This window comes from Osmerus eperlanus, chromosome 4 (assembly GCF_963692335.1).
Source record: "Osmerus eperlanus chromosome 4, fOsmEpe2.1, whole genome shotgun sequence".
Taxonomy (NCBI): domain Eukaryota; kingdom Metazoa; phylum Chordata; class Actinopteri; order Osmeriformes; family Osmeridae; genus Osmerus; species Osmerus eperlanus.
This window is the reverse complement of record NC_085021.1, coordinates 22,277,692-22,290,314: the sequence shown is the minus strand read 5'-3', so window position 1 is coordinate 22,290,314 and position 12,623 is coordinate 22,277,692. Positions and strand designations below refer to the sequence as shown.

Genomic DNA, 12,623 nt, shown 5'->3' with positions numbered 1-12,623 from the left:
GTGTGAGAGAGTGTGTGAGAGTGTGTGTATGTGTGTGTGTGTGAGAGTGTGTGTGTGTGTGTGTGTGTGTGAGAGTGTGTATGTGTGTGTGTGTGAGAGAGAGTGTTTGTGAGTGTAATAGTATGTTTTACTGAGTGAGGGTCTGAGAGAGTATGTTTGAGTATGTCACTGAGTGTGTGTGTGTGTGTGTGTGTAAGTATGTAAGAGAGAGAGAGTCTCCCTTTCACCTTCTCACTCCCTCTCTCTCTTTCTCTCTCCCTAAGGTAAGTGTTGATTGTTTGATTTTGTTATTATGTATCTAAGGGGTTGTGTCTGTGTGTGTGTCTAGATGTGTGTCAATACATATGTGTTGTGGAGGTGTCAGTAATATCTATGTGTGTGTGTGTCTCTCTGTTTTTTTCCAAGTAGAAGGTGTGTCTATACATGCATGTGCCCGTAGCTGTGTGAATGGGCCTGGAGGCGTATATAGATGTGTTAGAGAGTTACGTGTGTATGTGAGGGATTATGTGTGTGTGTCCATGTGTGTGTGTCTACGTGCATGTATAAATGTGCAAGTGTGTGTGGAGATGTGTATTGGACTATGTGAATGAGTTATGTGTGAAGTGTGTGTGTGTGAAAGTGTCTGTGTGTGTATCTATTGCGTGGGTATCTAAGTAGGTTGGTGTATATCTCCGTGTGTGGAGAATATATGTACATGTGCGGAGAAGGTTGTTTGTGGATATGTGTGTGTGGCTGACCAGGCTGTTATCCGGCAACATGTGGCCTCCTGCTTCTCTGGGTGATGAGATGCAGGGAGTTTGCAGGGTGCTGTAGCTCTCTGGGTGATGAGATGCAGGGAGTTTGCAGGGTGCTGTAGCTCTCTGGGTGATGAGATGCAGGGAGTTTGCAGGGTGCTGTAGCTCTCTGGGTGATGAGATGCAGTGAGTTTGCAGGGTGCTGTAGCTCTCTGGGTGATGAGATGCAGTGAGTTTGCAGGGTGCTGTAGCTCTCTGGCTCCCTCTGCAGCCGGACACAGGAAGTATCACCCAAACGTTTTTTTAAATAATTGTTCTCACTTCATCAACAAAATATTCATCAACAACTTATCTGTTAATTCTATTATGCATTTTATTGAAGATAAATCACAGTTCAGTCAAGGTGTAGTTGTGTCTACTGCTGTTTCCTTGTCAGGTATCTTATTTTTTCTGACTGACATCCAGGTGTTTGTTGCAGTGATGCTCCTGTGCTCATTCCTGACAGGTGAACCAGACGTATAGGTGAGACTGCTTTAATTAAAGTAACTAAACACCAACAACTGTTTTTAAGATAAACCCAAATGATTACAACTCAAGCATGGCTAAACTCAATAACGGTCCTGGTTCCAACAAATTTGTGCAACAGTGTTATTTTTTTTAATAATTTGATGGTAGAGCCTGTACTCTTTTTTCAATTTCTACTTTATTTTAATTCCCACATTTTAATTGAAATTCTTAAATTTGTAAATATATATTCATAATTAGTACAGTATCAATAATAGTAACTTTGAAAAAGCTTTTATTTTATTTGTGTCACTCAGCTGAGACTGTTCAGAGGGACACACCTTGTATTATAACATTTTGATTGGTGTTCATGATATCTTCATTAAAAGGATGAGCTGTTAAGATTAACAGCAAATCCACATTTGCATTTTAGTTCCTAGTTTAGGAATTGGAGGGAGCTAACCAGATACTCAATACAATATAATAGAAGTAATGAAAATAACAAGGAGTAAAATCCAACAAGTGTCATATTCTCTCAACCTTTGGAGCTGAGCGCCACATAACCTCTTCGTAGACGCGACTGCTTTCTCCAGCTGAGACTTCACTCTCAGCAGGGGGGCCAAACGCACTCTCCCAACTTGGATCTCAGACAGGTCGTCTGTTGTGAGAATTAAAAACCCGTTGAAAACGTTCCTCTGGATGAAGTTGAAGTGGCCCTGGGTGTTAGAGAGTCGCTGCAGCTCAGCGCATCTCCTATGGAGGTGAGTGATGTCCTGCTCCAGGTCTCTGATCATCTTCTCAGCCCTCGCCTTTACTGCTTTCTGCTTCTCTGTGACCACCTTCATGAACTGGCTTCTTTTAGCAGAGCGCCCTTGACCAGTGAAGACCTCTCTGGTCGCTTCTCTCTTGCAGAGCTCTACTGATTTTTTAATCTCTCTAATTTTTTTTTTCCGTTCTGAAATCATTTCTTTGGCTTGTGCTATTTCGGTTCCCAGAGTCTTCCTCTCTTCACTTACAAACTGGAACGGTACGCAAGGGTAAACCGTGTGTTCAGTCCCAGCGCAGCAGGCGCAAACACACGTCTGGTCCTCTCTACAGAACAGCTCAAGGGGCATCTTGTCTGTCCTACACACTCTGTCCTCCAGGTTCTCCTCAGGGTGCATCATCTGGTGCTCCCTACACACTCTGTCCTCCAGGTTCTCCTCAGGGTCGACCAGCTGGTGTCTCTTCAGACCTGCGACTCTCTGGTGAGGCTCCAGGTGGGTCTCACAGTAGGACGTCTGACACTCCAGGCAGGACTTCAGGGCCTTGAGCTTGGCCTTGGTGCAGACACCACAGGACACCTCTCCTGGCCTGGCAGGGTGGTGGTTCCTGCTGCCTTCGGCTGTAGCTGACCTCCTGAACTGATCCACCATCTCAGAGATAAACGTGTTCACTTTCAGCTCAGGTTTTATGGAGAACCTGTTCTTACACAGCGGGCACTGGCAAGGGTTAGTTGTGTCACCCCAGTATTCTCCGATGCAGGCCATGCAATAAGTGTGTCCACATGGGATGCTTACTGGCTGGGTGAAGACATCCAGACAGATAGAACACAGGAACTGATCTTCTGACAGAAGGAGAGGGGTGGCAGCCGTCATATCTAGACAGAGATAAAAGCCATATTTAGAATAAAGGTTAAACCATTCAATATTTTGTGGAGGCATATTTTCATAATATTCTGGCTGCCTATTATACAGCTGTCCAGACAAATTATATAATTCTATCTGCACTGGATAATTATTAATCATTGTGATTTTAGATCCGAGGTTACGTGGCATATTTGACTGCATGTGGCCTTTTTTTGTGCCTACGTCAAAGATGGCAGACATATAAATGAGTCTGGAGCACAGCGAGACCCTCTACTGCGCAAGACCGGACGAGAGAGGCGGAAGTTCAACATGGCACTGACCATATATTTTTGTTATTGTTGCAAATACCACACACAATGTTAAAGAACTAGACATCTTACATAATAGCTTTGCATTTAAACATTTAGAAAGGATTAGGGTATACAATTCCACAACAAACAAATCATAAAAATAAAATAAAAATACATAACGAACTAAATATAAAACAGGTGCGCTTCAATACGCAACTAAGCACTTTCCATAGAAAATACGGCACTGAAGAAAAATGCCTGGTTTATAATTTTCCGATTTTCGTTTCAGAAATAGGAAATGAACAATGAACTGTGAACAAATGAAGTGTGATTTTTACGATCTGATCCAATCCACAAAGAAGACGAAGCGGCCAATAAGGTAGCCTACGTTGTTTGTAATATTTGCACTTTATTTTCAGATTCCATGTGCAGCAAAAGCCTAGCTACTGTTTCTGTTTGTTAATCTTAAATTCTCACGCCAAAGTGAATTGGATGACTAAATCAATTCTGGTAACAGTTCAATAAATGTTAATTGGCTGATTTATGGTCTTTATTGCCATTATGGTTTTGGAAATATATTACTTCGTGTTAAAAATCGATGGCAAACTTTGCGAAATCTGACATACCTGAGGTGGCGTGAAAAATCTCAAATGCCCGGAGCATTATTTGACATCAACGTTAAGAGCGGGTTCATAATCTAATGTGAGTCAGGTGGCTGAGCGGTTAGGGATTCGGGCTAGTAATCAAAAAGTTGCCGGTTCGATTTCCCGCCGTTCAATGACGTTGTGTCCTTGGGCAAGGCACTTCACCCTACTTGCCTCGAGGGGAATGTCCCTGTACTTACTGTAAGTCGCTCTGGATAAGAGCGTCTGCTAAATGACTAAATGTAAATGTAATGTGACATGCCACGTAACCTAGGATATAAAATCACAACGATTAATAATTATTCAGGGATCGTTAACATGTCTACTCACCTGTTTTTGTGCTTAGATGTGGATAACCGTATTGACCTTGTATTGAAAATAAAAAACTGTATAATTATTCAAAATTATGTGGAAAACCGTGAGATTTGCCTATCCATAAGGTGCTTTTTAACATTACTTTCACTTCATCTAAGTGACGTTACTTACTACCAGCTCGGCTTCAGCTCCTCTTAAAGGCACAGTACGCATTTGAAAAGTCTGAGATCTCTATTTGAAAACTCAGCTGCACTGGCAAGGGTTAGTTGTGTCACTCCAGTATTCTCCGATGCAGGCCATGCAGAAGTTGTGTCCACATGGGATGCTTACTGTCTGGGTGAAGACATCCAGACAGATAGAACACAGGAACTGATCTTCAGACAGTAAGACAGGGGTGGCATGTATTTATTTTTAAACAGTCATGTGATCTTCGATGTTTAGTGACTCAACACCCCCAACCCACAAACACATCCACACACCCTCCCCCCCCAAAGTTGCATCACCGTGGTGATTGGACATGTCATCGTGTGGGGAGCTTCAGCAGGTGTTAACAGCCTGGTGGTAATGAACAGAATATCAACTTCCTGTCACAGCCTCCTCCCTCTCCTCCTCTCCTCCTCTCCTCTCTCCTCCTCTGAGACCAGGTATTTATCCTCTCTTTCTCAGGGATTAGTCAGACTGGGATTTAGATCACCGGAGAACAGAGAGACAGAGGGGGTGAGGAACATGTATGTCAAGTACGAATGAAAGAGAGAGGGAGATAGAGAAGGAGAGAGAGAGAGGGTGTCTGAGAAAGACAGAGAGGGGCAGAGAGGGAGAGTGAGAGGGGCAGAGAGGGAGAGTGAGAGGGGCAGAGAGGGAGAGTGAGGGGGCAGAGAGGGAGAGTGAGAGGGGCAGAGAGGGAGAGTGAGAGGAGCAGAGAGAGAGAGTGAGAGAGAGAGGAAGGCTGGTGTTTCCATGTTTAGACCTGACTGGCCTCCTCATTCCCAGCTGATCAGCTCTGGACTCAGAAGCCGGCCTCTCCGCTGTTGCTGCCATCTCTCTACATTACCGGCTGATTTAACGGCTGGTTTTTCGACTGCTTAACCAAACACTTAACCTATTTGTAGCAGCTTATTTTTCTCCTGGCTGCTCTATCACCTCCTGTGGACCTGATGTCGCTGGATCTCCAGTCAGGATGTCCATGCAGAGAGACCTGCTCATGTCCCTGCAGAGAGACCTGTTCTGGTCCCTGCAGAGAGACCTGTTCTGGTCCCTGCAGAGAGACCTGCTCTGGTCCCTGCAGAGAGACCTGCTCATGTCCCTGCAGAGAGACCTGCTCATGTCCCTGCAGAGAGACCTGTTCTGGTCCCTGCAGAGAGACCTGTTCTGGTCCCTGCAGAGAGACCTGCTCATGTCCCTGCAGAGAGACCTGTTCTGGTCCCTGCAGAGAGACCTGTTCTGGTCCCTGCAGAGAGACCTGCTCATGTCCCTGCAGAGAGACCTGTTCTGGTCCCTGCAGAGAGACCTGCTCTGGTCCCTGCAGAGAGACCTGCTCATGTCCCTGCAGAGAGACCTGTTCTGGTCCCTGCAGAGAGACCTGCTCTGGTCCCTGCAGAGAGACCTGCTCTGGTCCCTGCAGAGAGACCTGCTCTGATCGCAGCCCAGCTCCCCTGGTCACTCAGGATCGTCCGTAAGTACAGCTAATACAGAACTGTACATTGCTCACATATATACAGTGCATACGAGTACGCACATACACACATACAAATGCTTATACTTGCACACAGACATGCACGCTTACACCCACATTCACACACACACACACACTGCCTAAAACCAGTTTGGCTACATCGCAGACAGCTTGTAGTGTTGTGAGCTCAGTTATCTGATCCAGGGCATCACAGCTTGGCCTAGAGCCTTTATTTCCATGGCAGCAGGGGCAGGTTCATGTTTAGCACCTCTCTCTCTCTCTCCCTCCTGCCCTCTCTCTCTTTCTCTCTCTCCCTCCCTCTCCCTCCTGCTCTCTCTCTCCCTCTCCCTCCTGCTCTCTCTCTTTCTCTCTCTCTCCCTCCCTCACTCCCTCTCTCCTCCACAATGAGAATGTGAACATTGTTTCCATCTCTCCAGAGAGGTGACTGTCATGGCAGTGTAGAGTTTCACTGGTGATGACTGTACCCAGGGTCTCCAGCCTGGTGATGACTGTACCCAGGGTCTCCAGCCTGGTGATGACTGTACCCAGGGTCTCCAGCCTGGTGATGACTGTACCCAGGGTCTCCAGCCTGGTGATGACTGTACCCAGGGGTCTCCAGCCTGGTGATGACTGTACCCAGGGGTCTCCAGCCTGGTGATGACTGTACCCAGGGTCTCCAGCCTGGAGATGACTGTACCCAGGGGTCTCCAGCCTGGTGATGACTGTACCCAGGGTCTCCAGCCTGGTGATGACTGTACCCAGGGTCTCCAGCCTGGAGATGACTGTACCCAGGGGTCTCCAGCCTGGTGATGACTGTACCCAGGGTCTCCAGCCTGGAGATGACTGTACCCAGGGGTCTCCAGCCTGGAGATGACTGTACCCAGGGTCTCCAGCCTGGAGATGACTGTACCCAGGGTCTCCAGCCTGGAGATGACTGTACCCAGGGTCTCCAACCTGAGCACAGCCTATGCGCTCCAACAGAAGTCAGGTGCCTCTTGGAGAGGTGTGCTAACAAAAATCAAGTGCTCCTAAAGGGACATGGATATGACATGAATCAAACATGTCTGATTGGTGAATATTATGTTGAATGTGAGAGGGGAGTCAAGTGGCTGAGCGGTGAGGAAATCGGGCTAGTAATCCAAAGGTTGCCAGTTCGATTCCCGGTCATGCCACCTGACGTTGTGTCCTTGGGCAAGGCACTTCACCCTACTTGCCTCGGGGGGAATGTCCCTGTACTTACTGTAAGTCGCTCTGGATAAGAGCGTCTGCTAAATGACTAAATGTAATGTAAATGAATGTCATGAACCAGGAGCTTTTACAGTGAGGTCACTGTGGTGCATTTACAGTCTCGACACAACAGCGATTGAGCATGTGACTGTATGTGTTCTGTGTGTGTGTATTGTGTGTGTATGTATATGAGTGTGTGTGTTGGGGGGCAGTAGAATGTGTGTCTAAAAGTAGTTCCTGTGCCCTGTCTGCTCCTAGCAACCAGACACCTCAGCTGGCCACAGCTACGGTCCTCAGAACGTACAGTAGCTGTCTGTTCACTGTGTTTGTGTGTGTGGTGTGTGTGTGTGTGTGTGGTGTGTGGGTGTGTGTGTGCTGCAGAAGTAAGGCAGGTCTGGAAGATTTGAGGCATCTGGAGCAGCTGGAGCCAGAAGAGAGACAAGACAGAGAAGACCCACGAGAATACTGCTATGGTACTCTATCTCTCTCTCTCTCTCTCTGGCTCTCTCTCTCTCTCTCTCTCTCTCTCTCTCTGTATGTCTCTCTCTCTCTATATGTCTCTCTCTCTCTGTATGTCTCTCTCCCTCTCAAGCTGTGTCTAATGATGTACCGGCACATGTATATGTACCTGTTGGCAGTATCTTACTAGGTGTGTATGTGTATCTCCAGGAGGTTACCACCCTGTCCAGGTAGGAGACAGCTTCAACAGGAGGTACCAGGTTCTGTCCAAGCTGGGCTGGGGGTACTTCTCCACGGTCTGGCTCTGCCAAGACTTCAGGTTGGTCCAACTGATAAACAAACAAAAAAATTAAAAAGAGGACCAATTACAAATTGTAATCTGCAATCTATCCATTCGTGCATCCATCCATTCATACACTTATCACTTATCCCTCCTTCCATTCCTCCTTCCATCCCTCCCTCCCTCCCTTCCTTGCTCTCTCCCTCTGTGTATCCATGTATTTCCCTCCCTCCCTCCTTCAGGCAGGGCAGGTGTGTGGCTGTGAAGGTGTTGAAGAGTGGGACAGGCTTCACTCAGGCAGGACAGGATGAAGTCTCTCTGCTACGCTGTGTAAGTCTCCTCTCCTCCCTCTATATCTCTCCTCCTCCTCTCCTCCAAATCTTTATTGGGATGTTTATTTTATACTAGAAACATCTCTCTCTCCCCCTCCTCCTCCTCCCCTCCTCCCTCCTCCTCCCCTCCTCTTCCTCCCCCCTCCCTCCTCTCCTCTCCTCTTCCTCCCCCATCTTCCCTCCTCCTCTCCTCTTCCTCCTCCCTCCTCCTCTCCTCCCTCCTCCTCTCCTCTTCCTCCTCTCCCTAGGCCAGTGGACCCACAGCGCGTCATCCTCACAGTGGCAGGATCGTACAGTTGCTGGACGAGTTCCAACTGGTGGGAGTCAACGGGGTCCGTATCTTTCATCTGTGTGTGTACGTGTGTTGATTTGTGTGTGTGTGTATATGTGAGCTTGTGTGTGTGTGTATATGTGTGTGGTTCCTTGACCCAGCCGTCTAGACGTGTGTCTGGTTCTGGAGCTGCTCGGTCCGGACCTGCGCTGCTGGCAGGTGTGCTTCGGGAGCCCGGGACTGCCGCTACCCTGGGTCAGACAGGTGCTCACCCAGGTAGGCTGCTGTCTGGTCCTCAGGTAGGCTGCTGTCTGGTCCTCAGGTAGGCTGCTGTCTGGTCCTCGGGTAGGCTGCTGTCTGTCTGGTCCTCAGGTAGGCTGCTGTCTGGTCTGCAGGTAGGCTGCTGTCTGTCTGGTCCTCAGGTAGGCTGCTGTCTGGTCCTCAGGTAGGCTGCTGTCTGTCTGGTCCTCAGGTAGGCTGCTGTCTGACCCTCAGGTAGGCTGCCGTCTGGCCCTCAGGTAGGCTGCTGTCTGGTCCTCAGGTAGGCTGCCGTCTGGTTCTCAGGTAGGATGCCGTCTGGTCCTCAGGTAGGCTGCTGTCTGGTCCCCAGGTAGGCTGCTGTCTGGTCTTCAGGTAGGCTGCTGTCTGTCTGGTCCTCTGTTAGGTTGCTGTCTGGTCCTCAGGTAGGCTGCTGTCTGACCCTCAGGTAGGCTGCTGTCTGGTCTTCATGTAGGCTGCTGTCTGTCTGGTCCTCTGTTAGGTTGCTGTCTGGTCCTCAGGTAGGCTGCTGTCTGACCCTCAGGTAGGCTGCTGTCTGGTCCTCAGGTAGGCTGCTGTCTGACCCTCAGGTAGGCTGCTGTCTGGTCCTCAGGTAGGCTGCTGTCTGGTCTGAATAGAGCACAGATGTTTCACCACTCCTGCATAGCAGCCTGTCACGCTCTCTCTGTGTGACGCTGTTCAGGTCCTGCAGGGTTTGGACTACCTTCACTCCCAGTGTAAGATCATCCACACAGACATCAAGCCTGAGGACATCCTGCTGTGCCTGGAGGAGCAGGATGTTCTCAGACACCAGGGGGCGCCACCACAAGCCCCAGCCAGGGCACCAAGGATGGTACCACTGCAGGTTGACAGCTTACTTTGTTTTGAAACCTTTGACTTCTTCCCTTTCTTTGACAGAAACATGAAAAGTAAAATACAATTTTCGTAGTATGAAAGTAAATAAGAATACAACAGTGCAACAATAACAGCTTGCTGATTAACGTATGGTGAACATGTTAGATGAGAGTTTCTCATTCTCCAGACAGCAACTTTATGGGCCGCCTCAGCATGGAGGAGATGAGGGTGAAGATCGCTGACCTGGAGAGTTCCTGCTGACCTGGAGAGTTCCTGCTGACCTGGAGAGTTCCTGCTGACCTGGAGAGTTCCTGCTGACCTGGGGAGTTCCTGCTGACCTGGAGAGTTCCTGCTGACCTGGAGAGTTCCTGCTGACCTGGAGAGTTCCTGCTGACCTGGGGAGTTCCTGCTGACCTGGAGAGTTCCGTTCCTGCTGACCTGGAGAGTTCCTGCTGACCTGGAGAGTTCCTGCTGACCTGGGGAGTTCCTGCTGACCTGGAGAGTTCCTGCTGACCTGGAGAGTTCCTGCTGACCTGGGGAGTTCCTGCTGACCTGGAGAGTGTTCCTGCTGACCTGGAGAGTTCCTGCTGACCTGGGGAGTTCCTGCTGACCTGGAGAGTTCCTGCTGACCTGGGGAGTTCCTGCTGACCTGGAGAGTTCCTGCTGACCTGGGGAGTTCCTGCTGACCTGGAGAGTTCCTGCTGACCTGGGGAGTTCCTGCTGACCTGGAGAGTTCCTGCTGACCTGGGGAGTTCCTGCTGACCTGGAGAGTTCCTGCTGACCTGGAGAGTTCCTGCTGACCTGGGGAGTTCCTGCTGACCTGGAGAGTTCCTGCTGACCTGGGGAGTTCCTGCTGACCTGGAGAGTTCCTGCTGACCTGGAGAGTTCCTGCTGACCTGGGGAGTTCCTGCTGACCTGGAGAGTTCCTGCTGACCTGGGGAGTTCCTGCTGACCTGGGGAGTTCCTGCTGACCTGGAGAGTTCCTGCTGACCTGGAGAGTTCCTGCTGACCTGGGGAGTTCCTGCTGACCTGGAGAGTTCCTGCTGACCTGGAGAGTTCCTGCTGACCTGGGGAGTTCCTGCTGACCTGGAGAGTTCCTGCTGACCTGGAGAGTTCCTGCTGGGTGGTGAGGAGGAGGAAGGGGGGAGGAGGGGAGGAGGAGGGGGGAAGGAGGAGGAGGGGGGGAGGAGGGGAGGAGGAGGGGGGAAGGAGGAGGAGGGGGGGAGGAGGGGAGGAGGAGGGGGGAAGGAGGAGGAGGGGGGGAGGAGGGGAGGAGGAGGGGGGAAGGAGGAGGAGGGGGGGAGGAGGAGGGGGGGAAGGTTACAACGATATCGATGACAAAGATTTAATTCTGAAGATTCTTTTTATTTGTATCTGAACCTGTAGTTTCTCCCCCCCCCCCCAGTATAAACACTTCAGTGAGGAGATCCAGACCCGTCAGTACCGCTCCCTGGAGGTGCTGCTGGGCTCAGAGTACGGCCCGCCTGCAGACATCTGGAGCGTAGCCTGCATGGTGAGTCATCCATCCTCAGAACATCATCCATCCATCCATAGACATCATCCTCAGAACATCATCCATCCTCAGAACATCATCCATTCTCAGAACATCATCCATCCATCCATCCATCCTTAGACATCATCCTCAGAACATTATCCTCAGAATATCATCATCCATCCATCCATAGACATCATCCTCAGAACATCATCATCCATCCACAGAAGAACAACACTGTTCACACCATGTAATGTTAACACAATATCAATAAACACAATGTGGTCTGAACAGTAATACTTTATAAAAACATGTTCATCCTCTTACAGTAAAACTATTTGTTATTCAGGCTTTTGAGCTGGTTACTGGAGACTCGCTGTTTGAGCCCAAAGCTGGCAAGACCTTCACCCTGGAGGAAGGTCTGATTAACTCTCTCTTTTCTCTCTCTCACACACACATGCACAAGCCCTCACATACATACTCACACACTCGTGACACGGTTAACAGTTATCACGCTATGGATTCTGGGTAACGTAGTCCCTCTTGTTCCTCCCTCTCCAGACCACCTGGCTCACATCATAGAGCTGCTTGGCAGGATTCCTCCATCGCTGGTGCTGTCTGGAAGATTCTCCTCAGAGTACTTAACCCACACAGGTGAGGCTCCTCAGAGTACTTCACCCTCACAGGTGAGGCTCCTCAGAGTACTTCACCCTCACAGGTGAGGCTCCTCAGAGTACTTCACCCACACAGGTGAGGCTCCTCAGAGTACTTCACCCACAGAGGTGAGGCTCCTCAGAGTACTTCACCCACACAGGTGAGGCTCCTCAGAGTACTTCACCCACACAGGTGAGGCTCCTCAGAGTACTTCACCATCACAGGTGAGGCTCCTCAGAGTACTTCACCATCACAGGTGAGGCTCTTCAGAGTACTTCACCCTCACAGGTGAGGCTCCTCAGAGTACTTCACCATCACAGGTGAGGCTCCTCAGAGTACTTCACCATCACAGGTGAGGCTCCTCAGAGTACTTCACCCACACAGGTGAGGCTCCTCCGGGCTGATGACAAACAGCACCTACAGCTAGGTGATGTCGCTTCCCCTTCCCATCTATGATCACATGATCAAGAGGTGAGGTCACTTCCTGGTGGGCTTAGCTTATGCTAATACCTCCGTCACAAACCCCCTTCTCCTTCCCTTCCTCATCAGTCCGTTCTCCGTGCTGAAACGTGGGTGAGAAACGCCTGTGGAACGTTTCCTATCCATGGTTCTCCTCTTACCTTCCCCTCCTCCTCCTCTTCCTCCTTCTCTTCCTATTCCCTTCCTCCCTCCCTCCTACCCCTCCTCCTCCTCTTCCTCCTTCTCTTCCTATTCCCTTCCTCCCTCCCTCCTTCCCCTCCTCCTCCTCCTCCTCCTCCTCTCCAGGTGATCTGCGTCACGTCGGCCCCCTCCGTGTCTTGGGTCTGTACGAGGTCCTGGTTGAGAAGTACCACTTCCTGTTGAGTGAAGCGTTGCAGCTGTCTGACTTCCTGTTGCCCATGCTGGAATACCACCCAGACAGGAGGGCAACGGCTGCACAGAGTCTGCTGCACCCCTGGCTCTCCTCCTGATGGTTCCTCCTCCCCTCCTCCTCATGCCCCCCCCTTACACCTTCCCCTCCTCCTGCCC

General features: G+C 50.0%; 2 protein-coding genes across 2 annotated transcripts; one reads left to right on the top strand and one right to left on the bottom strand.

Annotated features, from left to right (window-relative positions):
• Window positions 1–1,093: 1,093 nt before the first annotated feature.
• LOC134019430 (E3 ubiquitin-protein ligase TRIM47-like) lies at window positions 1,094–4,300 on the bottom strand. The gene is made up of 2 exons (XM_062460333.1): window positions 4,131–4,300; window positions 1,094–2,877 (listed from the first exon to the last, which is right to left on the bottom strand). Exon 2 carries the CDS (start codon window positions 2,873–2,875, stop codon window positions 1,709–1,711), a length of 1,167 nt encoding a protein of 388 aa, XP_062316317.1. The 5' UTR covers window positions 2,876–2,877; window positions 4,131–4,300; the 3' UTR covers window positions 1,094–1,708.
• A 992-nt stretch (window positions 4,301–5,292) lies between these two features.
• On the top strand, window positions 5,293–12,623 carry si:ch211-220i18.4 (SRSF protein kinase 3). Its single transcript, XM_062460559.1, is given in 14 exon segments — window positions 5,293–5,582; window positions 5,665–5,787; window positions 7,396–7,487; window positions 7,684–7,792; window positions 7,996–8,083; window positions 8,334–8,421; window positions 8,526–8,632; window positions 9,318–9,413; window positions 9,416–9,495; window positions 10,562–10,595; window positions 10,875–10,982; window positions 11,311–11,380; window positions 11,523–11,615; window positions 12,381–12,623. Coding segments are annotated over 14 exon segments (1,563 nt in total). The 3' UTR covers window positions 12,566–12,623.